General features: G+C 41.5%; 1 protein-coding gene across 4 annotated transcripts in view; it reads right to left on the reverse strand.

Annotated features, from left to right (window-relative positions):
• nrp1a (neuropilin 1a) overlaps positions 1-24,845 on the reverse strand; it is an 80,023-nt gene that overhangs the window by 18,871 nt on the left and 36,307 nt on the right. For all 4 annotated transcript variants that reach the window (XM_014999922.2, XM_014999926.2, XM_014999924.2 and 1 more), the window contains 4 exons: positions 23,629-23,784; positions 20,174-20,340; positions 4,264-4,419; positions 1,492-1,636 (listed from right to left, as the gene is read on the reverse strand). In XM_014999922.2, the coding sequence (XP_014855408.2) occupies positions 1,492-1,636; positions 4,264-4,419; positions 20,174-20,340; positions 23,629-23,784 (624 nt within the window). The remainder of the gene's footprint in view (positions 1-1,491; positions 1,637-4,263; positions 4,420-20,173; positions 20,341-23,628; positions 23,785-24,845) is intronic.

Consider the following 24,845-nt stretch of genomic DNA (forward strand, 5'->3'; position numbering starts at 1 on the left):
AGGGGTGAAAACACTAAGAAGAATAAATCTGGTTGTTTGGGAATATTTCCAATCGTGAACACCAATACAAGCATGAACAGATACAGTGAAAGGATGATGTTGTTTTTTTGACTTGAAGTCACATTTGGTCCTTAACCCTCACACATTTCTTTAATTAATAAGTAATTTTTTGGCAAACGTTTTCTTTTTTGCATCATGTTAAATTATTTTAAGAATTTGAGGAGTTCATTTTTTACAGTCATTGCAATTTTCTTTAAATTTTCCCCTTCGATTATTTCTAGGAACGTCTTTATCCCAGAGGTACAGAGGTAAATGACCCAAGATGTTAAACATCCCAGTAATTCGCCATGCCTGCAGGTGTTTCTACGTCTGATGTGGGGCTAGGATCCAGATGAGTGTGTTTGTAACATAATTTAAAAATTGTAACACAGAAATTGCTTACACTGAAATCTAACACATACACCTCACTTGATAAAAAATAAAAAAAATAAAATAAAATAAGTCGCCCCCAAAACAGAGGCAGTAGCCCTTGGGCTACTGCCTCTGTAAGCCCAAAGTTGAAAGTCTTGCTAAAGCCATGGAGCTTCACACTAATTAAAGTCGCACTGTTGTCGATAAACACTCACTAAACTATGAACGGTGTCTGTTAAGCTGCCAGCTGAAGGTTGATTTGGGTTTTTTGTGACACTCCATAAAAAGCTCAACGCCAATATCTATAATCTTCCACCTACATTTGTTTCTTTATGTATCAAATTTCAAATATCTGATAACTGGTGCGGATAACATCGTCATAATGATAATAATCAAATTCTTCTGTTATTCTAGCAAGATCAGAAGCAAATGATACATTTCTGATAAAAAAATGTTTAATCATGATACACATTCTGCATAAATGCGGTGAGAACCTCCTTCTGGCCCAGACCCATTCAAGATGTTGACAGAAAAAAAAAAGACTAACTCTTTTCTGCCCTTAATTTAGTCAAGCAGGAATCCAAATTGAATACACATGTTCGTATCCCACAGAGACAAAGATAAATGCGATAAAGCCACACTAACTGGAGCCACCGGCATACACACACTAATTTAAAACATCAACAAAAGGGCAAGGGGAAGAAAACTGTTGCTAAAATCAAAGTTACATAAGCAAAAAGAAAGAGAGAGAAAAAAAGCTGTGGCTAACGAGAAGGCTGAGCGCAGATCAGCAAGAGCCCACCCAGCTCCATCAGCAGATGCATGCCAGCTGTTTACTCATTTATACTGAATGAAATTCATCTAAACACGAAGTCATGTTAATAGATAATTCCCATTCCTTTGCCACTATTTGGTATTATGCAGCTGGGGCCTGGACTGGGAATAAAAACCAGACAACTAACTGAGGCAGCAGAGTGAGTTTGGAGTTCTGTAGTCACTGCGGCTAAAAACGAGTTTTGTATTTTCAGGGATGGAAAGGTGAATCATGGGTAATGCAGACAAGCATCAGATGTAGCCAACCTGATATTTTGCAGCCGTAGACCTCGAAGCGCAGCGCTATACCCGTTTCCCAGGTAACTGGACGGATGCGGAGGAATCGCGTCAGCGTGGATTTGGGCAGCTTGGTCTTGGTGACATCCGTTGGGTTGGTGTTGCCCTGGAAAATCTGTGAAAGAAAGGCGGGAAACAAACTGATTATTGACAGAATACAGGGAAGGAGACACAGAGAGGGAAACTAGAGTTTATATTAGCTGCGTTTCCTTTAGCAATAAAATTGCACAAATCGAAATGAATGGTAACATGCCAATTTCGAAAAAAAAAAAAAAAAATTATTTTTGTGCTAGGATGAGGTGGTTTACCAGCCATATTGAAATAGTACTTGGGAAAACTGCAGTGGAAGCACTTTTTCACATCACACGATTCATGTGATCAAGTGCTGGATGTTGCTACTAGTGGAAATGCAGAAGAAGACGACAGGAAGTGGTAAAAGGATGATGGTTTGTTTTAGTTTTTTTTTTTTTTTTTTTTCAGACAACATGCAGCTGGCTCACTAGAGCTCTCACAACATCACACAGTTCATAAAACGTTGTGTGTCAATCCGACGTGTTGAATCCACAGCTCTTCTGTAAAATTGCGCACTACAATTTCCCCAAAGCACCATATATATGTAGCCTCTCCCAAGTGGGTGAGGCTTGTCACTCCAATGTTTCCTCTGATGACTGATAGATGATGAGTACTAATTTCTTATTTAATGGAAACTCAAGAATTGCAAAATTGCATTTTATCGACAATAGTGGAATTTCGACAAAGATTTTCATACATTTGCAGTGGAAACACAGCCAGTGCCAAAAAACAGCTGTAAGTTCAAGATGTTTCACGTAAATCTCAAAATTGCATTAACGTTTCCTGAACAGAGTGTCAGAAGTTGCTGAAATGTCAAGAGGAAAGGAGACGCCCTTGCTTCACATGTCACAGTCGAAGCAGGGGGAAATGCTGTGAAACCTGAGGCTGGATGTGTAACAATGATCAGATCCGATTGGCTCAGGGTGCCCTTTCACTGTCCTCCGCTCCCAGATCGGGTGTGGGGTTTTTACTGCGCCTGTCTTGTCGAAAGGTCAGAGACGCCGGTGTTCTCCCCTGGGGTCAGATGACTGTTTACTAGCGCTACACGACGAGGCCGGCCACCCAGCCGAACGACCGCCTGCGGTCCGTCACAGTTCATTCTGAGTAATTGAATCTCAAAGTTAACCGCGTGGCCTCCTGACCTCCCTGACTGAGGAGTTACGAGGCGGAAAGGATTCCAGCTGAGCAGAGTGGGATGCACAGATGGAAAGATGGCAGTTTAGCTAATCTAAGATGAACTGAAACGCGGCTGGGGCTGATCCATTAGACCAGGCGGCCTGCTACCAAGTCCCTCACCCGGCATACCCATCGTCTACATCGCTGAGGGACCCTTCTAAAGTCGGCCACTTCCTTAAATGCCGTGCAGCGTCTCCTCTCTGCTCGCTAACTGTAAAGTGGCTTTTTTCTTTTTCCTGAGCTGCGCTAAGACGCCAAACTGCAGGCTCAGCATGTAGCAAATGGTATCCTTCCACACAAAAGCACTTTAGAGGCCGGAAAAACACACGGCAAGCTTTAGGCGGCACCTTTAAGCTGCCACTTTACAAAGGGAACAGTGTACTCTGGAGAGAGGCCGATAAAAGAATCAAGCTTGGGGTGGGGGAACGATTGTTAGGATGGTTTGTTGAGGCTGGGAATTTTATTTGTACTCATTGTTTTTTTGTTTTTTTTAAAAAAACGCCTTATGGGTTTTTCCACACAAATGAGGGGACTGTGAGGGGTCCAAATGCATCTTTGGCCCCTCCGGACACCCGCAGCTGAAGCTGCCTTCGTCTGCAGATGGACAAAGCAGGGCCTTTTTGACGAGTCCGATCAGCGATCAATGGTTAGAGCCAGTCACACTCCGGTCAAGCATGTCACTCGTTTTACTTCCTTCCTTCCTTTTTTTTTCTCTTTAGTCTTCGAGGTCCTCCTCTACCAGCTGCTCAGACATGACAAGCTATTCTTTCATTCAACTTTCCCACCTATTTGTCACTGCAACTGACATCTATGCTATCCTGCAAGCAGCAAGCAGATATCAATTGAAGTCATGTGCCAAAATCAATCATCTAAAAACAAAAGTTTTCCAAAAATACTTATGGAAGTCAATATAGAAAAAAGGTTTAACAGTTTTGTATATTTGTTAAGGATACATCATCATCTGTATTGACTGATCTCAGTCATTTTTTAACTCATTGTTATTTATTCAATAAGTAAACACGTCAATATTAGTATCAAATCTTTTTTCAAATTCAAGTTTGAAAAATTTGTTGTTCCTCTTACAGCAACAATAATGAGTTTATCTTTAGTCACTGAAATGTTTCAGTTCAAGTCAAAGGAAGCACAAAAAGTTTCATTAAACTATTTACTAAAACATGTGATGTGTTAGTTTGATTCATTCAGCCTAATATTAAATCTATTAAGTTACCATGTTAAACCAACTCAAATAAATTAAGTTTGACAAATTTAATTAACTCTTTTTTTTTTTTTTTTAAGTTGGAGCGTCATTCTCTTTTTTCAGCACACACAGATGGGTGTTTCTCTGTCAGCCAAACTAATGATGCTAACTGGCTAATGCAAGGTGGTGAAGCCGTAAATAAGCGATTGGAAATTGGCCAGAAAATTCCCATTGTCGTTCTTTAAAAACCATTCCCACATGTGATTTGCAGTCTGAAGCAGATATTTGAGTCGTACCTTCTGTTTGGAGCCTTCTTTCAAGGTGATCCAGTCCTCTCCGTTGGAGCTGACGTCTACTTTGTAGGACTTGACAAAGTATATCTTGTGAGTCTCCTGGGAAATGGCACCCTGTGTCCCGATGGCAGAAATGAAGCGCAAAAAGCCGAGGTCCACCTGCAGAGGGGATGGAGATACAATTATAAATTTGGGTTTTTACAACATAGGTAACATGCAACACTCTGTTCAAATCAGGAGCAACCTTTTAAGAGAGGCTTATAATCCACAGTTGGTATTAATAAAACACAAGCAAGTAGGGGAAGATAAAACCAGAGAATCACCTCTGGCCACAGTCTCATCAACTTCTAGCAGGAATTTAATAAACAGCAATGAAACGATAGGCACATTAATGAAAAAGACACGGGATGACAACTTAATTTCCTGAGATGGGAGACAAGAGGCTGCTGGATGGGAGTAGAAAAACGTCTGGAATCACATTATCAAAATCGGCCAGGAGGAAAGAAGGGTACAGAGTGAATATAAAACGCTGTGCATTTAAAATATGCAGGAGGGGGAGGGATGGGGCATTTACGGACTGTGGTACCTTTCTGCACGGTTCATACATTTTCACACAGAAAAAGCCACATGCAGCGGGGTCAGACAGGAGCATGGGTCTATAGCTATGCTGAGTTTTTTGTTTGATTTATGCGTACGTGGATTTTGTTAATTTGAGCTTGTTTATTTCCAAAGATCCGCACACTGAGCCTGTTTACAAGGGTGACCACAGATGCCAGGAAAGAATGAGCGCAGACACCACTTTAAGTTCTGCTGACATCTGTTTATGTGGCAGCAACGGGATCCAAATTGGCTTCTGATTATGTAAATGATGCTGTCTATCACGAGTGGGACCAGAGGTCTGAATAATACCTAAGCTGAGAAACAAACATTACCCTTAAAAGTACTTAGTACTTCATCATGCTGCACACTGGATCTTAAATGTATTTTATTGGTATTTTATGTTATAAACCAAAAGAAAGTAGAGCATGATTGTGAAGTGAATGATGTGTTTTTATAATCTCATTAGTATTTTTTTTTTTGGTTACTATTTTGGGTAAAATTATCTGAGAAGTATACCGAATGGGTTTTGAGAAGACATAATGAAAGTAGCGCTTTCTGAAAAAGATACAGAGGGTTTGATTATGTGTTTGTTTATTCTGCAGCAACCCACAATGCAATGCTTATCTGGCCACGGAAAGGCGTTTGGTTCAAGGTTGCGGCATACACTTGGTATTTAGTTGGTTATGTTAAATTGACCAAAAATTCAGGCCTAAAGACCTGACTAAAAGGAGGACTTGTAAACTGATGTTAACAGTTGTTCTGCATCTGATTTAAGCTTGATGAAGAACGAGCAAAAAAAGCCTTGAACAAATGAGCAAATGTGTTTATATGTGCAAAGAAAATCCACATAGACTTGGAATTGCAGGTTTTGATGAAAACCACACTTTAGTAAAACAAAAAAATTTAAAGGGGCAGTATTATGTAAATTATTTTTTTTTTTACATTTACAACTTGTTATAATGTTATTCCCTCATCAAAAACCTGGAGTGTTGCCATGATTCTTCCACACATGTTCGAGAAATCCTTTAATCTCAATGGCAACCATTCAGCTGTGCAAAATACCTTTTTGGACCTAGCTCCGCCTTCGGGACGCAGACTCTCCAATTAAAAAACACCTATAAGAGCTACTTATTAGTGAAACGCTGGTAAAAAGTTTGTTAAAGCGTTAATAGAGGAGCCATGTGATGCCTTCCTGAAGGCAGAGTTCCAGAATGAGCAAGAGTTACTTAAAGAGACAGAGGCCCAATGTCAAGGCGTCAAATTACAACGCCTATTTGATAGTTGGTAAATATGGTATTTTAATAACAACTGAAGGTAACACAGTTATTAGATTGTGTTTTCAAATGGCACAATGTGCCTGGAAAACATATAATGCTGACCGTTTAAAACAGTGCATCATTTCCTTCCACCGCACATTAACTTTTCATTAGTCGATTGAATAAAATCCCAATAAAAGTACATTGACATGTGTGGTCATAGTATTACAAAATGTGAACAGGTTCACAGAGTACGGACAGCTTTTACAGGCTACTTCACCCAACTCAACTCAACCCCCAACAAAGACAAAAAAAAAAAAAAAAAAGTTTGAGCGAAGCTGAGAAACTTTCAAAGAATCCCAACCCCTCTGAGGAAAAAGCAAAGCAACTAGTTTTAACAAGCGTTAGCAGCACCTCTGACAGACTGAGCTGACATTAATGAGAAGTAATGGTGTTGCGTGCCGGCGCCACTGTAACGCAGGAGCGGTGCAGGAAGCCAGGGTGTCGGAGGAGACGAGTTTCCAAGATCACGGCGAGAGACGAGGGAGGCCCTTTGATGTTGACGTGAGACGGGAACGGGCCCTGATGGATGGAGACCGGCGGATTACTGAATCGACTCAGAGGAGATCCCCTGTGTTTGCACCTGAGGAAGGGAGACAGCTTCCAAGATCCCCGGCGCGAGAAGCGTATAGCAAACAGACACGGATTGTGCGAGCATACTTTGGGTAATTAAAGTCAGGGTTATCTGCCGCCACGCATCTTAACAGGGATCCAGCATGTTAAAGTCATAAAGGCAAGAGTCAGCTCCAAGGCCCCCCCACACCCCTGTCTGCCAGGCCCATATTCAGCAATCCACCGCACTTAATGATTCCAAGCTAAGAGAGCTGGAAAGGAACACAGGCCCTGCCACAGAACGCTGGTCACTCCGGCCCCCTTTAGGTTTCTTCCAGCGGTAAAAAGACATAAACAGATGGGAGCAATAAATGAGATTCCACCGTACCCGTTCTCTCTGTCTCATTCCAACGATTTGGATGGATGGAGCCAAACACACACACAGACACACACACAAGAAAAAAAAAATCAGTCATATACAGACAGAATACTGTTGTTCCTGTCAATTGGCTCAGGGGACTTTCACAGTTAAACCCCACATTTTTTTTTTTTTTGGATCCGCAAATAGAAGTAAAATCAAATCCTTTCGGCCTGAGACGGTTTAATGACGCAGGGGCTGAATTCTTCTCTGTGGGGTAAATGGCTGTTTGTGGCAGAGCTTGATGGGAAAAGCAGCGGATGGCAGCGAGGTTTGGACCGCGGGTTCAGCAGTGAAAGGTCTCCATTATCTACATCCAGATAGCTCTCCTGACTTGTTTTCTGTTTGGACCGAGGGGCAAAAGCACAATGAGGCAGCTTATGCAAATCTTTGGGCTGAAATAAATGATAATAATAAAAAAAATGTTTTAAAAAACTGAGGGGAACAGCAGAACAGAGGTTTGGAATACCTTCTGTGAAGCTGAGTCTTTAGGAAGAGATTGAAATGAGTGGGTAGTAATAGGGAACACTTGGTGCTTGCATTTCAAGCCATGTACTTTTCAACAAATTACTTATTTAAGGAGTGCTGTCCTAATACGCGACTTCAGTCAATCACTTCCCCCCCTTTATTTGGTTTTTACATCTGTATTTATATGATTAACACTTCGTTTAAGGCATTCTGCCATGCACCAGCACAAAGTTAGACACTAGACTCTTACATGAAACAGTTGTGTGAAAGTGTTACAAATATAAACTCCTGTTTCAGTCGCTCCTGGATGGACAGGAACCTCATTGACGATTTTGATTGATTGATGATGGTCAATCAAAATGGGGAGGGATCAGATCCCCGACTCCCACGTCTTTCTCTCCCCGCCTTTCTCACCAAAGCTTTAAAAAGGAACGGCAAAAGCCAGCGAGGTGGATCAGCAGTCTTGTCATTGAGAACTTCTTACTGTGAAATGTTGTCTCTACTGTGCGGATGAGCTATTAACATGTGATGACAGTCATGCATGACATCAGCAGTGTCTTCAGTGTCTTCCTGAGACACTTCTTTGAAAATACTTCCATGATATGAGTTACGGCAACATTTATTTTCCCTTTGGGATGAAGTATTTTTGAACAGAATTGAACAGAATATATAAATGTATGTTGGACATTTCCTATCCCAGTCGGTTTAGCTCATTACTGGCATGTTAGTAGACTGGTAAAAACCAGACTCTTATTCTATGCTTTGCTTGCCCAATCGCTAATGTTTGTTGGTAAAATTTCTAATGCACCACTTTGACGATATGAAGCTTACCATAAATTGCCTGTGCTCTAAACAACCATCATATGAAGAGAGAAGTGCCAATTCGAACAAGGCAGCTATTAATGCTAATTTAATATTTAGCTCCACTGCTATTGCTAAAACTACAGGCAGACTACAATTGTAAAACGATGTCATCGTTCACAACTTCTTCTGTTAGTTGATTGGCCTGATAGAAATTCTACTGGAGGAATCCAAGTCAGTGGGAGAAAGCCCAGAATGAGCTCTGAAGAGAAATTAGAATGGAACATAATTGCATAGGAAAGCAATGGCCAGGCTAGCAATGTCAGCCCCTTACTGGTTTTGTTCCACTGGCATTTAAGGAGCTACCCATGACTGAATTCCAATGATCTTGTTCTGATGAGCACAATTCACCACAACCCATCAAATGTGAGTAAACGGCTATCAACCCAGTGTCTTTCTGCCTTAAATCCACTGACCAGGAGGTTGGACAGACATCTCACTGCTTCATCACTCCCTAGAGAAGCCAGAAAGCCAGCTAATCCTTACATATGATGACAGATGCGAAGCTGGAACTACCTTTCTTGGCAGCTCAGAGACACAGCAGTAAGATTGACTTGCCTCTCCGTGCCGCCCTTTGTCCTTTCAGAAAACACCAGGGGACGATGAAAGGGGGTCTCAGTCGCAGCTTAAAGTGTTTTGTAAAGAGATCAGTGGCTGTTTAGATGCTGGCTTGGCAAGTAATTGGGTGATGTATCTATCGCTGTCCAACATGAACAAAACTTAACCTATGAAATCAGTTTTCCAGTGACGTCCGACAGCAACATGGCTCTCAAAGTCTGACACAATTCAACTGAATAACAAATAACTCCGGTCAAAGGAGAAAAAATATATAAAGTAGGTGTGCACATCCTTATACTAACACCTTGTGGAAGCAACTTTTGATTTGTTTTCCACATTTCAGCAGTATTCTTCAATAGGAGTCCATAAGCATTCCACATTTTGACAATAATAGCCTGGTTTGTGTTGCTGAAGTTCTCCACGTCCATGAGACTGTGAGGATTTCTCTTATTCACAGCACTATGCATCTAAGCAAACATATTTCCTGTGTAGACCGTTCCAACAATTGACTTTTGCTCTGAAAAATGGACTATTGTCCCATATAGAACACAATCAATCCTATTTGCAAGTTTCTGTAGCTTTTCCAGTTTTGGTATTGGTCTCCTGGAAAGTTATCAGAACTTTTTGCACCCTTCTCTTTACTGATACCTCTGCACAATGAGATCATTTCGGTCCTTTCTAATCTGTCTGCAGACTTGTTTGTTTTTCAGTTAAGTTGTGCTCACTACAGCCTCGCTTGTGGTCCAATACAAGTTGGTGCGGTTTGGTACTTTATTTTATTGTCAGACATATCCAACTGAACTCTTATTGGGCAGGCGGAGTTAAACCCAAATGCCTAACGTTGCGTCAGACTAGTTCGACGACAAGCACCGGCAGCTTTCCACTGACCATATAATTGCGCAAATTATATTTACAAAAATAAATTCACTAAGTGGAAACACAGCAATTTCAAGAAAAAAAATAGGTTTTCTAATAAAAAAAAAACATGCGCTAGGAGTAGGTGGTTTTTCAGAAGAATCAAAATTAGTGTATATCGCAAAACCGCAATGGAAACACTTTTTCAGCATCACAGGAGTCATGTGATCAACAACCGGATGTTACTACTGGCGGAAATGACAAATAAGACGACAGAAAGTGTTAGGAGGATCATGACGCAGCATGGTTTTAACAACTTATCGCATGAACAATCTTACTCAGTGTTTCTTATTTAATAGAATCACTGCAATCTGCAAATCTATCTACAAATTTTTGTAAGCATTTGTAATGGAGACGCAGCGAGTGATGTTTCTTTGTCCTCCAGTCAATGGACTGTGTTGTGTGGTGTCAGTAGCTCCGCCCTAATCATACCGTACCATTGTCTTATGAGCCTACAACTTCACTCAGCGCGTCCAGGAATGCTGCGTTACGGGTCGGTTGTATGGGACCGCTGTTGTTATGGAAACAGACAAAAGAGCGAACCAAAACGCACCACTCCATGGTTTACTGCTCAGTGGAAAAGGGGAATTAAATGTCACATTTTTATATGGCTCAATTTTTGTCTTTCTTATCATAGTCATTAACATTTTAACAGGGGTTTGTAGATTTCAGAATGTTAAAGTTAAGAGAGGATGGGTTCTTTTACTGTCTGAGGAATGTTTAATGGTACCGAAACTTGCCAAAAAAGTCATTCCTTGCAAATTTGTGAATGTCTTGGGCACCAAATTTGAAATCCCTTGCAATGTGAGTCAAGAAAGAAAAAAGGCTCATCGAGGTAAGCTGTCACAGGATGCATGTGGAGAAGGAGATGAAACAAAGCATGGTGGAAGGGAACAGGAAAGCGGAGATAGCGGAATGCAGAGGGGAACTCAGGGAGGGGAAGTTTTGCCACCGACGGCGAAGCCTTGCAAGATGTGAAGGACAGAAGCATGGGGTCTCCAGCAAAGAAGTGCACAGACTAGATCAATTCCACAGACAGAGGAGGATAACAGGGCCCGGGTAATGAGCAAAGCATGATTTATTAATGGGTGCTTCTTAGAAACAGAGGGAACGCTGGCGAGGCTGCGCTAACAGACTGAGGTTTCTCGGGTCAGGGAGGAAGGCAGGCTGTCAGGGTGCTTAGATGTGGAACAAAATCTTCCATAAACCGCAGAGGCCTCTGTAAAAACAAACAGGCCCAGATAATGATTACAACTGGGACTCCTTTTAACCCAACGCCAAAAACAGCACTTACTGACCTATAAATATAAACCAATAACATTTAGAAATCGTACGAAAACCCAGTGAGGATCTTGGGGTAAATAAATCCTCCTCAGATATAAACCTATTTGTCATCGAGAGCTGAAAGGCTGAATCGTGTTTGATGGCTGATGTAATCACTCGGAGGGAGACGTGAATTATGACTCCTGATCTACCATCGCTGCAGTCTGAGACTCTGCTGACTCAACAGAACCAAGCATTTATCTCCTCCACATTTAACATTTGGTTATATTTCCAGATAAGTGCTTGGACTCGAGCCCGTCTAAACAAATGACACCACACATTCTGGGCATGCAGGAGCACAGAGGATCGGTGAGGACCACACAGTCTGACTCATAAAAAAATGAGAGCCAGGGTAAAGAAATCAGCCCAATCTTTTCAGGCAGCTCAATATCAGAGCCAGACTTCTGTCTGTAATTGTCCTCCAGGAACTTTCTTTCTACTTCAGCATTGTCTAAAATATACGCTGGTGTATTAGGGCCTTTGTAGATGGAAAATAAAAAAAAGGGAGTAAATTTCCACTACAAAACTCAGAAGTTTTGAGAATAGTCTAAGAAATTTTCTAGAAAAAACAAGAACATTTCTGTGTTTGAAAGGTCATTGCTAGAAAAAAAACATCAGACATTTTTAGATTAATCTCAGAAATTATCAGAAGTTTCAAAAAAATTGAAAATGTTAAACTTTTCAAGCTCAGAAAATTTCCTAAAGTCAAACTTTTTTAACTTTTGAAACTTAAAAATTTCCTTGTTTTTTATAGAAAATTGCTGAAACTAATCTTAAAATTTCTGAGTTGTTTGTAGCAAAAGTTATGAGATGTATCTTCAACTTTCTGGGAATTTTCTCAGAATTTTCTTCATTTTTCAAACTCAGAAATTTTCTTGTTTTTTCAATACATTTTTTGAAACCGATCTCAAAATTTCTATTTTTTTTCCTCACCAATTTTTGACTTTTCAAACTCCAAAATGTCCTTGTTTTTTCTAAAAAAAATAAAATAATAATAATTCAAAGTTTTTTGGCCATAAACTTGCCCTGTCTTTTTTTTTCTTCTGTCTACAATGTCCCGAATAACTTGTTGTAAAAATAAATGTTTATGAGCCCATTTTTGTGTTTATTTTCCACCTTTTTGCTATGAGTCGAAAGTAATAACTCAAATCCTGTTGTGCTCCGACAGCCGCTCTGTACAGTCTCCAGTGGCTTCACACACGCTGATGAGACCAAAAAGGCAAAAAGAGAATCAAGTCGTGCTCAGACTTGTAACACCGTTAGACCTGTCAGTAGATCTTGCATGCGCAAATTAACTCTCAGCATTTAAACGGAGGTAAACACATTGAGCATGAGCGCAGGAAAGTAAATGATAGGACTAACAGAGATACATGGTATTTAAGTATTTATGCATGTTTGTATAGATATAGTTTAGTTCGAGATAATTTTCCAATTACACCCTTAAAGGCAGAGTGTAATCACTGGGTCGAGGTATTACTCAAGGTATTGTCACAGAGTTTGAACTATATGACTCAAAGTTGCATGACAGACTAAAGCCTCGTCAGGGTGGCTGAGAAAAACAACAACATGGTGAGAGGTTCGAGGCAGAGCTTCAGAAAAGGCATCTGAACACTATCTGTCCCTGCCTGATCGGCTTATAATTGAGTTGGATGCAGCAAACAGTTTTCTGCAAGATGAAATAAATGCATTTCTTTAAATCCATTTCTCTACTTCCCCAACCGAGTGGGGGTAGGGAACGGCTTCCGATTACTGCGTTTTGTGCGTCTGTGACTGCGTGTGTGTGTGTGTGTGTGTGTGTGTGTGTGTGTGTGTGTGTGTGTGTGTGTGTGTGTGTGTGTGTGTGTGTGTGGGCTTCTGCCGACTGAATAACCGAGGCCTCTACGGAATGAGTTTATTCGTCTTCCCTTACCAAGAACGACAAAAAAAAAAAGAGTGAAAATGGGAAAGAACAGAGTGCTCCTCTGTGCGTTCTGAATTCAAAGAGCAGCAGCTGGCAGGCCTCATTCCACCCAGAAACCTCTGGAAATGCTTTATGGATTCCCGATGATGGCGCTGTTAGTCACCAAGTGGATGTGGACACTCAAATTGCCTGTTTCCTCTTTTCCTCCGTATGCTAATGATAAAACGGACGACAGGCTATGAGCTGGAGGGTATGCACGACAACTGGTTGAAGTGATGTGCTTTCCTCACCAGAGGTGGGATGCTAAGACGGCCTGTCCCTATTCGCTCTCTAATTTCCCCAGTGTGGCTGAAGAGACGCTTTAAGGGTCTTATGTAATTCTTTACATCAGCATCTGTGTGTGGTTTGGACCTCACAGGCAGCCATATTTGCACTTTATTTGTCTCAGTTAAACTGCAGCGATCCCCTCAGAGGTACACATGTTTTGCTACAGCCCCACAGGGGGCACTAATGCACTGGTTTGTGAACTCTCGATTCATAAAAGAAGAAACCGACTGAAAAGAAAGAAAATATTGCTTTCCCACTCTGTAATTTATGTGTTTTTGCTCATCTCACTACAATACGTTTCATAAAAAAAAAAAAAAAAAAAAAAAAAAAAAAACCACACACACACACACACACACACACCCCCCCCCACACACACACACACACATTATTGCTGTTTTTCTTCCTCTGCTCCTGAAATGGTTTGCAGTTTTCTGTAAGTGCCGTGTATTTGGCGCCACCCTTTGACTGGGGGTGTTATTAGCACCGCAGTCAAGACAATCACAGATCTCTACACTACACATGGAAGTTCCCTAAGATTCCTGGAGGACCGTGGTGGGGAAGCACAGATGACAACATTTATGTCCTACAGGCATGATGCTTAAGCAAAAAGTAGTATGAAATGGGGGTTGGGGATGGGGGGCATAATTTTGCCTTAGGCTCCATTTCCTGAAAGTGTAATTAATCCTTCTTTCTTGAAAATGATATTACTTAGATGCTGCAGGACCTATGAGCTTTGCTGCCGACATTCCATTTATCACATTATTCACCTGACAGAATTACAGTTTATTTTTAGCTCCCCACACCTCTTTGCTGGCATTTAATTATGCATGTCTTCTCATGCACCGACGATCTGTTATGGTGACAAAAAGGGATGCATAGTTCAGATGACAGTGATAATAAGGTAAAAAGTTTTCAGTTTTTCTCTTCTCAGCTGTGAAGAGGTGCCTGATTAAAGGGGCAGTGTTATGTAAGACCAACCATTTTGAGCTTTGCATCACATTATAATGTTTTTCTGTGATTAAAAGCAGACCTGGAGTGTTGCTTTCAAGCATGTTTGATAAATCCTTAATCTCCTATGGAAACCATTCAGCTGCGCAAATCGACTGGTGGGACCAAGCTCCGCCTTCAAGGATGAAGCTCCTCCTCGGTTGCAGTTTCCAAGCTTCTGCCGCATAGAGCAGCCCTCCCTCAGCTCCTTCAGACTAGCCAGCAGCAATTAGCAAACACCGGGTGGAACTGCACATGTGCTCAGCTAAAGCTACTTCACATTACAATGCTGTTAAAAACATTAAGGGGTTGATAGGGGATCAATGTTTTGATGACTTCCTGTTGGCAGAGTTTCAGAAAGAGCAAGAGTTTTTAAAAAGACAAAGGCCCAATTTCATGGTGCTAAATTACAAAATCACAGTTCTTTTAAGTAATATTATATATATATATATATATATATATATATATATATATATATATATATATATATATATATATATATATATATATATCAAATATTACTTAAAAATGTTTAAAAATACTTAAGAATGCTTTATATATACAGCATTTTATATATACCAACAGAGTGCTGTATATCTACAGCATTTTTATAGAAACTTAAGGTACTCAAGGTTATTTGATTGTTGTGTCTGGAAAACACATAAAACTGCCCCTTTAAAGATTTCAGTTTTCCTCAGTCAAAGACAGGGGAAGGAAGGAGTCTGACTTTGAGGTTTCTTGACTTGTGAATCATCTTTGAAGATAAAACTTAAGGGTCATTCCTGAGTCTCCCTCCTTCCCCTCCTCCACATACACATACAACACACTCATGTGACTCACGCTTTGAGTCAGGATTTTGAAACCAACAGGCATTGATAGGGACGGAAAACACAGCGACCTGAAGGTATGTCATGTCTGGATTCTTTCCCAGGATGCCCAGCTGCACATGATCATTTGGTGATGACTACTGACTAAAAGGGCTTCAGGCTCCTCCACACGCCGTCTTCCTCTGTAAGGCAGACACTGAAAATGGCACTGATTGTGCCTGAGCTGAGTTTATTTTTTTGTCTCTAGGTACTTATGCAGGACTCATTTCATTACGTCATGCGACCACTCATGTTTCGATTACCGGCCGACTGTGGGTCTCTATCCTCTCATTGATTTTCCCATTGAGAGCGAGGGGCCCAGAAGCGGCGCGGCAAAGACAGCAGCCATTGTTTCCACTCGGATGGCATGATGATGATCTCACCGGCAGCTGCGTGCCAGCATCATGCTCTTTGCTAGACTTCATCAAGTGAGAAGTTGCTGTTAATTACAGGTCCGTACTTGGAGCACTCGGAGAACTTGTCACTCGACGGGTTGGTAAGACATCGGAACGAGGTGTCGATTTAAAGAGGGAGACAATGCAATGGGACAGAGCTCTTTCTCACCGATCGCCGATTTGAAGTAATGGAAACTGCATTAAGATGGAAAGAAAACAGGATGCGCTGGCTTAGCGTCGGATGTTGGCCTCGGCGTGAGGACTAGAGTGGCGTTTTCGGTCAGGAAGTGTGTAATTAAAGGTTGCTTACCCGGTCAGCCAGAGATGTTTGCTTTATAGATTTGAGAAAACACAGTCAAGACAAGCTGGCGTACCCCTCCCACCTTCCGAAGGTCCAAGGTTTAAGACTGACATGTTTCCATGAGTGATTGACTTTACCTTGGGGGGTCATCACAAACCGATAAGATAAGGGAACATTTTGTGACAACAAACAACGATACGTTTCTTTGCTTTTTGTGCTTTTATCTGTCAGGAAGTAAAGATAAAAGAGTCTCTCGCATGACATGAGCTGGGTTGTCTTTGTATGATTAAACCTTTCAAGTAATCACTGGCAGACAGACAGACCACTTGTAAATATATAAATACAGTTGCAGACAGAAGAAGCTAGTGAAGCAAAATCACCATTATGGGATAAGATATACAGGCTTTCAGGTATTGACACTTGGGCTCTCTCCAAAACAGTCTAAATTATTGATGCAGTGAGCATGTGCGATCAATGGCATCTGCCTGACGGAGGCTCAGCCTCGCAGTTTGTCTTTTATCGGCTCGTTCTCATTGCTCTTGCGGCTCTCGGTACCCATCACGTCCCCCCTGCCCACTGCCATCAAACACATTTGACAAACTCATTCTGCACAATGTCAGCGATTCCTTCAAAAAAGTTCCAGAGGAACCCTTACGTCAGTCTGTAAACATTTCGTTCTTTCCCTTACGGAGACAAATGTGTTGCACAGATGCAGGTGTTTCCATGCCAGTCAAGAGAGTCCGTAGACAAGGAGACAGCTCATTGACTCGTCTGAAAGTGTAATTTTGTGTATTTTTCCCTTGAAACCTCTGGTGGAGAGCTCCTACTGCTTAAACTATTGAGCGTCAGACAAAGGCAGTTAATATGTGCGATGAAGCTGGAAAATTCAAGTTCATAAGAAAGAAAAAGCAAAGGAATGAGAGCGGATGATGAAATTTAGTAGAGGGATATCCAGAGTCAATCGGAGAAATCGTAGCAAGAGCGGCGCTGAATTGTGTCACAAGACAGATCATCAAGAGAAAGAAAAAGCTGCTTGCGTTCTTTCTTTCTCTCTTCAAGCCATGATTCTCCTTTATAAAGGACATCTGTCCATCTGTGTGTTCACCAACGGGGGCTGATTAATGACCTGGCTAACCCAGCACTCAATACTCAACCACACTACACCAATCTAATTAGCCAACGAAGACCGCCCGTGAGTGTAGCATCTTGTCCTCCTCTCTGTGCATCAGAATGAAGCAGCATTAAAATGGATGGACAGAGTGAAGGAAAAGGCCTTGGACTCAAAAGCTGCCTATCATGAATAATAAAACCGTCTGGCCGAGACGGGAGTCAGAGAATGATCATGAAATATAAAATGAATTGATTGCTATGCATCTGACTGCGCACCGAGATGATTTGTACATGCCGGGAGGGCGCCCCGGCTTGTTGCAACGCCGCCGACATGCTTAATGAAAGAGAAATGAGAATTTCTACTCTTCTAATACCACCTGTGATGACTGGAGCTCGGACCGCTCAGCACAAGTGCAACTCATTCCTATGAAGAGTAGAAATCATTAGCCAACCGTAAACCCTGCCGCTGCCTTCGAGATTAGAAATTCAAAGGTGGTGGGTGGGGTGAGGTTGTGGGGGTTTGGGAGGGATTCAAGGGTTTGATCTGATTAGTGCTGGGAATTTTAGCTCAACCATTACAGCACAGAGACTTGAAAAACTAGATTTTAGGGCTAAGTCAAATCCTGAACATGATCAATACAGCGACAAGGCCAACAAAAAGAGCTAATTATTTTCATTTAAAATACCATGCATTTCCATTGCAAATGGAAAACTTTGTCAATATTCCACTGATATCGAAAAAAACACAATTTCGCAACTGCGGTATCATTAAAAGAACATGCTGCGCCTTCAACTTTAAACTACTTCCTGTTTTCTTCTTGAGGTTTTTACCAGTGTCAACATCCGGTTGTTGATCAAGAGTGAAAAAAGTGTTCCCACTGCAGTTTTGCCAAATAAACCAATTTCGATGCGACTGAAAAAAAAAATCATCTCCTAGCGACAAAACATTTTATTGAAAAAGGAGAGTTATTTTGAAATTGTTGTGTTTAAAGAAATTTATTTTCAAATTGTCAAACTGTGCCATTATATGGTCAATGGAAATGCAGCTTATGACTGGGAAGCTTGAAATTCTCTCCACATTTGGCTTTTAGCAAAGGACTTTCCTATGAGAATGACTAATACTTTTTAACAGAGGTTTTAAGGGTGGCCTTGCTTCTTCCTGATCCACTCAGACGCACAGTGAGTTCCTCTGCAGGACACGTTGGGCCTTGCCAAACCCTCCTACTCACACAGGTCGCCAAACACGCACACACACACGCACACACACACAAGAGGAAACACACAGAACTGTGTGCGTATGCGGTTACACACCGATTAAATTAGCTTGAAGGAATAACAGAGGCCCTTAGGACAATATTTTCATTGCAATAATAACGCAAAAAGCTTGCTTATGTCCCTCCCCGAGCAAATATTTGGCTTTGGGTCAGCTCTATTATCTATCCCTTGAGATATCCCCCTGGGGCCAAACTTTTAAGAAATGAAGCATAAGCTGCTGAAAAAATTCGAAAAAGAAAAACAGGCTGTGTATTTATAAGAGGTTGGGGTCTTGGGTTCATAAATCAAAGACAGTGCAAATGCATAGAGGTGGGGCTGTGATGGGGAGGGGGCTATGGGGAGTTCTTTGTGATGTGAGTGGACTCAGTATATGTGTCTTATCCCCATCATGGGATGAGAGAACTAAATCCTTAATCTTCCCACATAAAGTTCCCTTGGTGGGTGATGATCACTCTGTGAAGATAAGCCAAGAGACAAAAAATATGACAGCGCCTGAGCCAGTTTGCGCGCGTGCGTGTGTGTGTGAAGCTTGGCAGGTTGCCTGGATTAAATCTGAGCATCTCCGGAGGCAGTTTCAGTTCCAAAGGATAGGGGGGAAATTATCAGGTAGGACTGGAAGACAGAGGCAGCCGCACGAAGACAGGCTGAGAGGGACAGAGTGGAAACACCGATGTAAAAGACTGACTATGATAGGATGGATGGATGGATGGATGAATGGCTTTCTGTTAGGGAAAGTGAAGACTGTGAACATTTGGAGAGAGAGGGAGATTTTAGGTACAAACGAGAAACAATTATTTCTTGGTTTGGCCCAGCTGTCTGTGACAAAGTACAGTTTTATCCATCCATCCTGAAAGCATGGGGCTCTACTTGGACATGTAGTCAGTCCATCACAGGAAATATGACTCTCTCTTGCTAGAAATTCTGCTTAAGTTATGTGACTAACAAGAAAAGACAGTATAAACCAAGAACATCCATTTAAACCAATTCTATATTCAACTGTTTTAAGAAACGGGGTCTATTGGATCCCATTAGCTGCTTACGCTTTGCATGGTCCAGTGGGGTGGTACTGACCCCACGTGCGCTTATGAGAGGGTTTTTTTGTGTGTGTGTTTTTGGGAACTGATCATCAACCCAACCTTCATACCCCTCCTTCCCCACTGTCCAACCGTGGCATCTGCCATGCTCCTCCCGACTACTGTGCTAAAACCATGGGAGTGTTAAACAAAAATAGGTTTGTGCACTAAATCCTGTAACTTAAATTACCACTATTAGGTTAGTTTAGCTGTCTGACTTTTTCGTAAATAGAAAAAATACATATGGTAGGCGAGACGGCCTTATATGAGTGAACACATGATGCAATACAGAGTACACTTGCAAAAGGGAGCTGCAAAGATGTACAACTTAAACGCATTTTAAAATCATTTTTTGAGAATTCTGAATCGCTTCATAACTCCCACGACTAGGAAACTGCCATTCTTTGAGAAATGATTGTTTTCTGAGCTTCTACAGACGACCGTGGATTTACACATTCATTACTAGGGGCACTTTTGATTGGAAAGTGACCATAACATATATGTTTCTGAATTCTGGGAGGGTCTCATCATGACCTAAGCCCACCTTCAGACAGAGCAATTGGCAAATACTGTTGCATTTTTAATCTTATTTATTCTTCCATGGTCACTAACTTTGCTTTATTGAGGCAATTACTTTTAATACAGGAGAAAAGCAGAAGGTGTGCTACCTGAATCCACTCCTTGTTTGAGTCCTCTGCAGGCGTCCATGCATTTTCGTAGTAGTTGAGTCTGGAGCGCTCTGGGGACCAGCTGGGGTTGTACTGGGATGAAGCCATGATTTGGTCTGATGTTATCTCCCCCGACTCCATTCCCAACGGATCGCTGCAGTCAAAGTCTGAAAGGCAGAGGGAGAGGAGAGAGGAGATGAAAAGGGAATCAGAAAAAAAAATAGATAGAGGAGACAGTGAAAGACTTTCAGCTGAATTCTAAGCAGTCAATATGTAGTCAAAGAATGTGTCTTCTGTGTCGCCCCCCGCCCCTGCTCCCTGTCCTCCTCCTTGAATCCGAGCAAATCTCCAGGGCGGAGGACGAGGCCTCCACATGACTGGCCGGAAGACAACAGCACGTCGATGGCAAACCCCTTCTATTCCTCTTCCAGTGCTTTTTAATGGAAGCTGGAGGGAAAGTGTACGAGACGTAAAAATGTCTTCATGAAACATTCAGCGTGGTTTATGCTCGTATTAGGCGGTAACAGTGACTTTCGCTTTGGTTGTTTTTTTTTTTCCCCCACTGCCTGAATGTGTTATGTCTCCCTGAGGAGCATTTATCTTTTTTTTTTTTTTTTTTTTTTTTTTTTTTTTTTTTGTAAACCACAATGTTTTCTTGGTCCAAACAGGAATATGTAGAGTCGGTGTGTGAAGGAACGCTTTTAAAATAATTTGAATTCTTTTTTAGAAAAATCCCCTAAATATAAATTCCGTTGCTCATTTTGAGGCCTTTGGATGAAGAGCAGTGCTGGATGGAGAGCCATGCGGTGACAGCCTGAGAGCTAACACAGATGGACTCCCCCATCTGCCGCACCGCTAGCGCACCCTTATTCAACGGGGTCACCGTGTGTACGGCTTGCGGTCTTAATGTGCAGCTGCATGTGCGTGAGTTCATGCCTGTAAGTATGTCAGAGTACTAATAAACTGTCTCGCACCTCTCCCGCTTTCTCTCCGTGGAAAAAAACAACAACAAAAAAAACCCCCACATCTCTTTAAGCCAACATTATTAACCAAGATCATTGAAAACACAAAGAGGTGTTTTGTTTTGCCTGAGCTCATATCTGATCATGTGGCTTACCGAGCACGGCCGGAGCTTAATGACTGAGAAAATACAAGAGAAGGAACAAAAATAAAAAGGATAAGATAAGGCCTCTTTTCATCACTTTATCGCATCTCATCAGTGGTTTTCAGCTACCCTTCGCCTCGCCACGTAACAGCATAAAAAAAAATAAAAAAAATCTACTGTGCATTATGCATAAGGGGATTATGAAAGATTCAGTTGGTACAAGCTTAGAAAAGCAATGGTGATGTTTGGGGACTTTCTATCTCCAGAGCGTCTGAGATGATGATGCAAAAGCCAAGCAACTCGCTCTTCAATTGAGGTATTTACCGATGGCAGGTCAGATAGTCAACCGCTCCCGTCTAATGGCGAACGTAAAAAGTTGCATTGCACAAGCTGACTTAGGAAAACCACCAGCAGTGGCAGCTCTGCTCATTACTTGGAGGCAGGCCTTGTTTCTCTTGTTTTGTCTGTGCTTCAACATCATCTCCCTTTCCCCCTTTGGGCAAGACAAAATCCCTTTTGGAGATGATTAGTAGACTTGTTGAAAGTCATCTACCTCTGTTGCTATTCAGAGATGGACTGTGTGAGTGTGTGTGGGTGCGGGTCCCTGTGTGCGGGGTGGTCTGGCTGCCGGACAGATTTATGAGCCTTACCAGAGCTCGTCTTCCTTAATGAAATGTTTAGATGGAACGTTTTGCAAAATGGGGTCAGCGGGGGTCGAGCCCCGTGACAGCGATGTGGCATGTAAAAAGCCCTGGGGGTGTGTGTGAAAAGAGTGTGTGCTCGGGCAAGCTGCTGACAGAGACCGTCTAGGCAAACGTGTTCCGCGTGAGCCATCGCTGCAATGAAGAAGCGGGAGGTGTTCGTTTAATAACTCTTAAACTCTGCTCAGCAACTGGCAATTTGTCATAATTGGACAACATTTGCTTTCCGCCTGGATTATTCCTCCTCTGGTGCTTTAATCTGCTTCCCTGCAATTCTTTTACACATCCTTGCCTGAGTTTAAGCTCCTCAATTTTCCTTAACCTCTCTGGATGTATTATGTATGTTTTTTCTACCTCAAAAATGGTTATTGGTCTTCTGAGCCGTAGGAATCTAAAACATAGTTTAGGGGAGATTGCACAGGTGCTTTGAAAAAAGCACCATATCTTTAAAGGCAATAGTACCTTCTGTTTGCTTAACACTTAACTCCAAAAGGTAGAGTTAAGCGACAGTTTAGACAATATTGTGCTATTAAATGAGAAGCTGCAACGATTACAATGTTTCCTGACCGATGCTCACACCTTTAGGGAGAATCATGTAGTTTGACTATAAGTTTTTCATTGTATCAGGCAATGTGAAGACACAATAGAGAGTGAGAGAAATGTGGTAGGACTTACTGTACATCCTATTTGTAACCAACAGATAGCCCAGTCATAACAGTGGAACTTATGGAGAACCATTTCACTCTGCCCTTTGGGTTTATGTGAGTGCGTCTTAGAACCAGAGGCAAAAGCCCCTTTGAAAGAATATTTAGGGATGAAAGAGAGAAATGACTGAAATAACAGAGAAAATGTGTTCAAATTCATCACTGAATTAATGTGGTTGAATTAATTATTGTGGCCAACCAAAAGTTGTGTTTAAGGTTTTACCAATGTAACATTTTTCTTTAGATGTTTGTACTTAACCAGGAAGTGAAACTGCTTTTTGGATTTTTAAAAAGTCACACAGGTCTGGTTTAAGAACTTCCTTCTTAAAGAATTTCATTGAAAAGAATTCAAACCAAGCAAGAAACAGTAACATACATGGTAAAAAAAAAAAAAGGAAAAAAAAGGTCTGAAATAAAAGTAACAAATCATCAGCATAAAGTTTAACTTTCCTGTTGTCTTGAATAAGGACTATTGACCACGGCTATGTTAACTGCATCAAATAACAGTGGACTAGGCTGCATACCATGTATAGGGATGAAAGGTTTTGATTTTTGATTGTTAGGACACATTCAGGCTCTACTTAATGAAGTGCAAATCAAAAAATGACAAATCTTCCCAACACAAACAGATCAATTTCACAAATTTGACGGTTGTCGTATTAGTCCACATTCTCATTATTCAATACATTGAGAAGGTGTTGAATATTAAAATTTCAGTAGTAGAAGTGAAACATGTTTTTGTTTTTCCTTGTTTAATGAGCTTAAGAAGCTTCATAACAAGAAGTGTGGAGCTCGTCCTGTGTTAATGAATCTGAACAGAATGAATAAAAGTATAGCTATGACTTATGAGACAAAAGACTTATATAATGCTTGTTTATCATGGCCGTCAGAGTTTTTACAGTTATATCAACGGGTTCCTCTTTCTTTGTTATTGAGCCAGCTCACCCTCTGGGACGGTCCGGTCGAGGACAGTGAAGTTGGCAGAGAAGCCTTCCTTAGCAATGGCGCTGTCGGTGTTGATTGTCAGAGCCAAGATGCCTGTGTAGGAGATGATCCTGCCGGGGGTGTTCTGACCACAGTACCTCCCGATATAAGGCCCAACTGTAGAAGGAAGTGAGAGAAAACCACAGACATTACAATTGTGCACAAAACTTTGTCAGTAGTTCACAAGTGTCAGAAAATGTTTTTTTTGTCTTTTGTTTTTTTTTTTTGTTGCAAATGCGCTGTTTCCATTAAATATTAAATAAAAATAGAAATAAAAATAACATGAATTAGCTTGTTCACATAAGTTTTTTAAAAAAAACATGCTGCGCCACGAGCCTCCAACCACTTCCTGTTGTCGTCTTCTTCGTGGTTTGCGCGCCAGTGGCGACATCTGGTTGTTGGTCACATGATTTGTGCCATGCAAAAAAAGCTAAATAAACCGATTTCTATACGGCCAAAAGAACCCATCTAATCTTACAGCAAAACAAGTTTTTTCGAAATCGGAGTGTTTCCATTAACCAAACTTACTTTCAAAATATCAAATTAAGAAATTTTATGTTCAGTAGAAATGCAGAAAATAAGTTTGTCCAGGCGAAAAGCCTTTAAAAACATGCTGCGCCATCCTCCTCCTGCCACCTTCTGTCATCTTTTCCCCCAGTGGTAACATCTACTTGTTGATCTTGTGACTTGTGTGATGTGAAAGATGTGTTTCCATTGCAGTTTTGCGAAATAAACAGATTTCGATTCGGCCAAAAAAACTAATCTCAGCCTAACAACAAAAACATTCCATCAAAAAACTTCAAATTGCGCAGCTTTATGGTCAATAGAAACGCAGCTAGTGTTAGACTTAGCCTAACTCAATATTTTTTGGGTTGCCTCAGCCGTGTCACACAGGGGTTTAACTAGTAACTTCCCCCCTACAGAGGTGTGAAAACTAGTGTGTCAGTGAGGTATGGCACTGACCCCATAAAGAGGAATGAGAAAAACTTCCTGGCATTCCAGACCCGCTTGCCTGCCGGACACAAAGAGAAAGAAGGGTGACCTGTGGTGTGGGGCCAGGTCACCGTCTCCGTCTATTTGCTCGGCTGTAAATACCAGGAACCCCGGACTCATTTTCTTTGACGGCCGCTGCCTGGCTGGTTTTGCCAAGGAAGTTAAACAAGTAGAGGCAAAGCGGT

Source organism: Poecilia mexicana, unplaced genomic scaffold, assembly GCF_051168715.1.
Source record: "Poecilia mexicana isolate PSO_F unplaced genomic scaffold, ASM5116871v1 scaffold_20, whole genome shotgun sequence".
NCBI classification, from domain to species: Eukaryota; Metazoa; Chordata; class Actinopteri; order Cyprinodontiformes; family Poeciliidae; genus Poecilia; species Poecilia mexicana.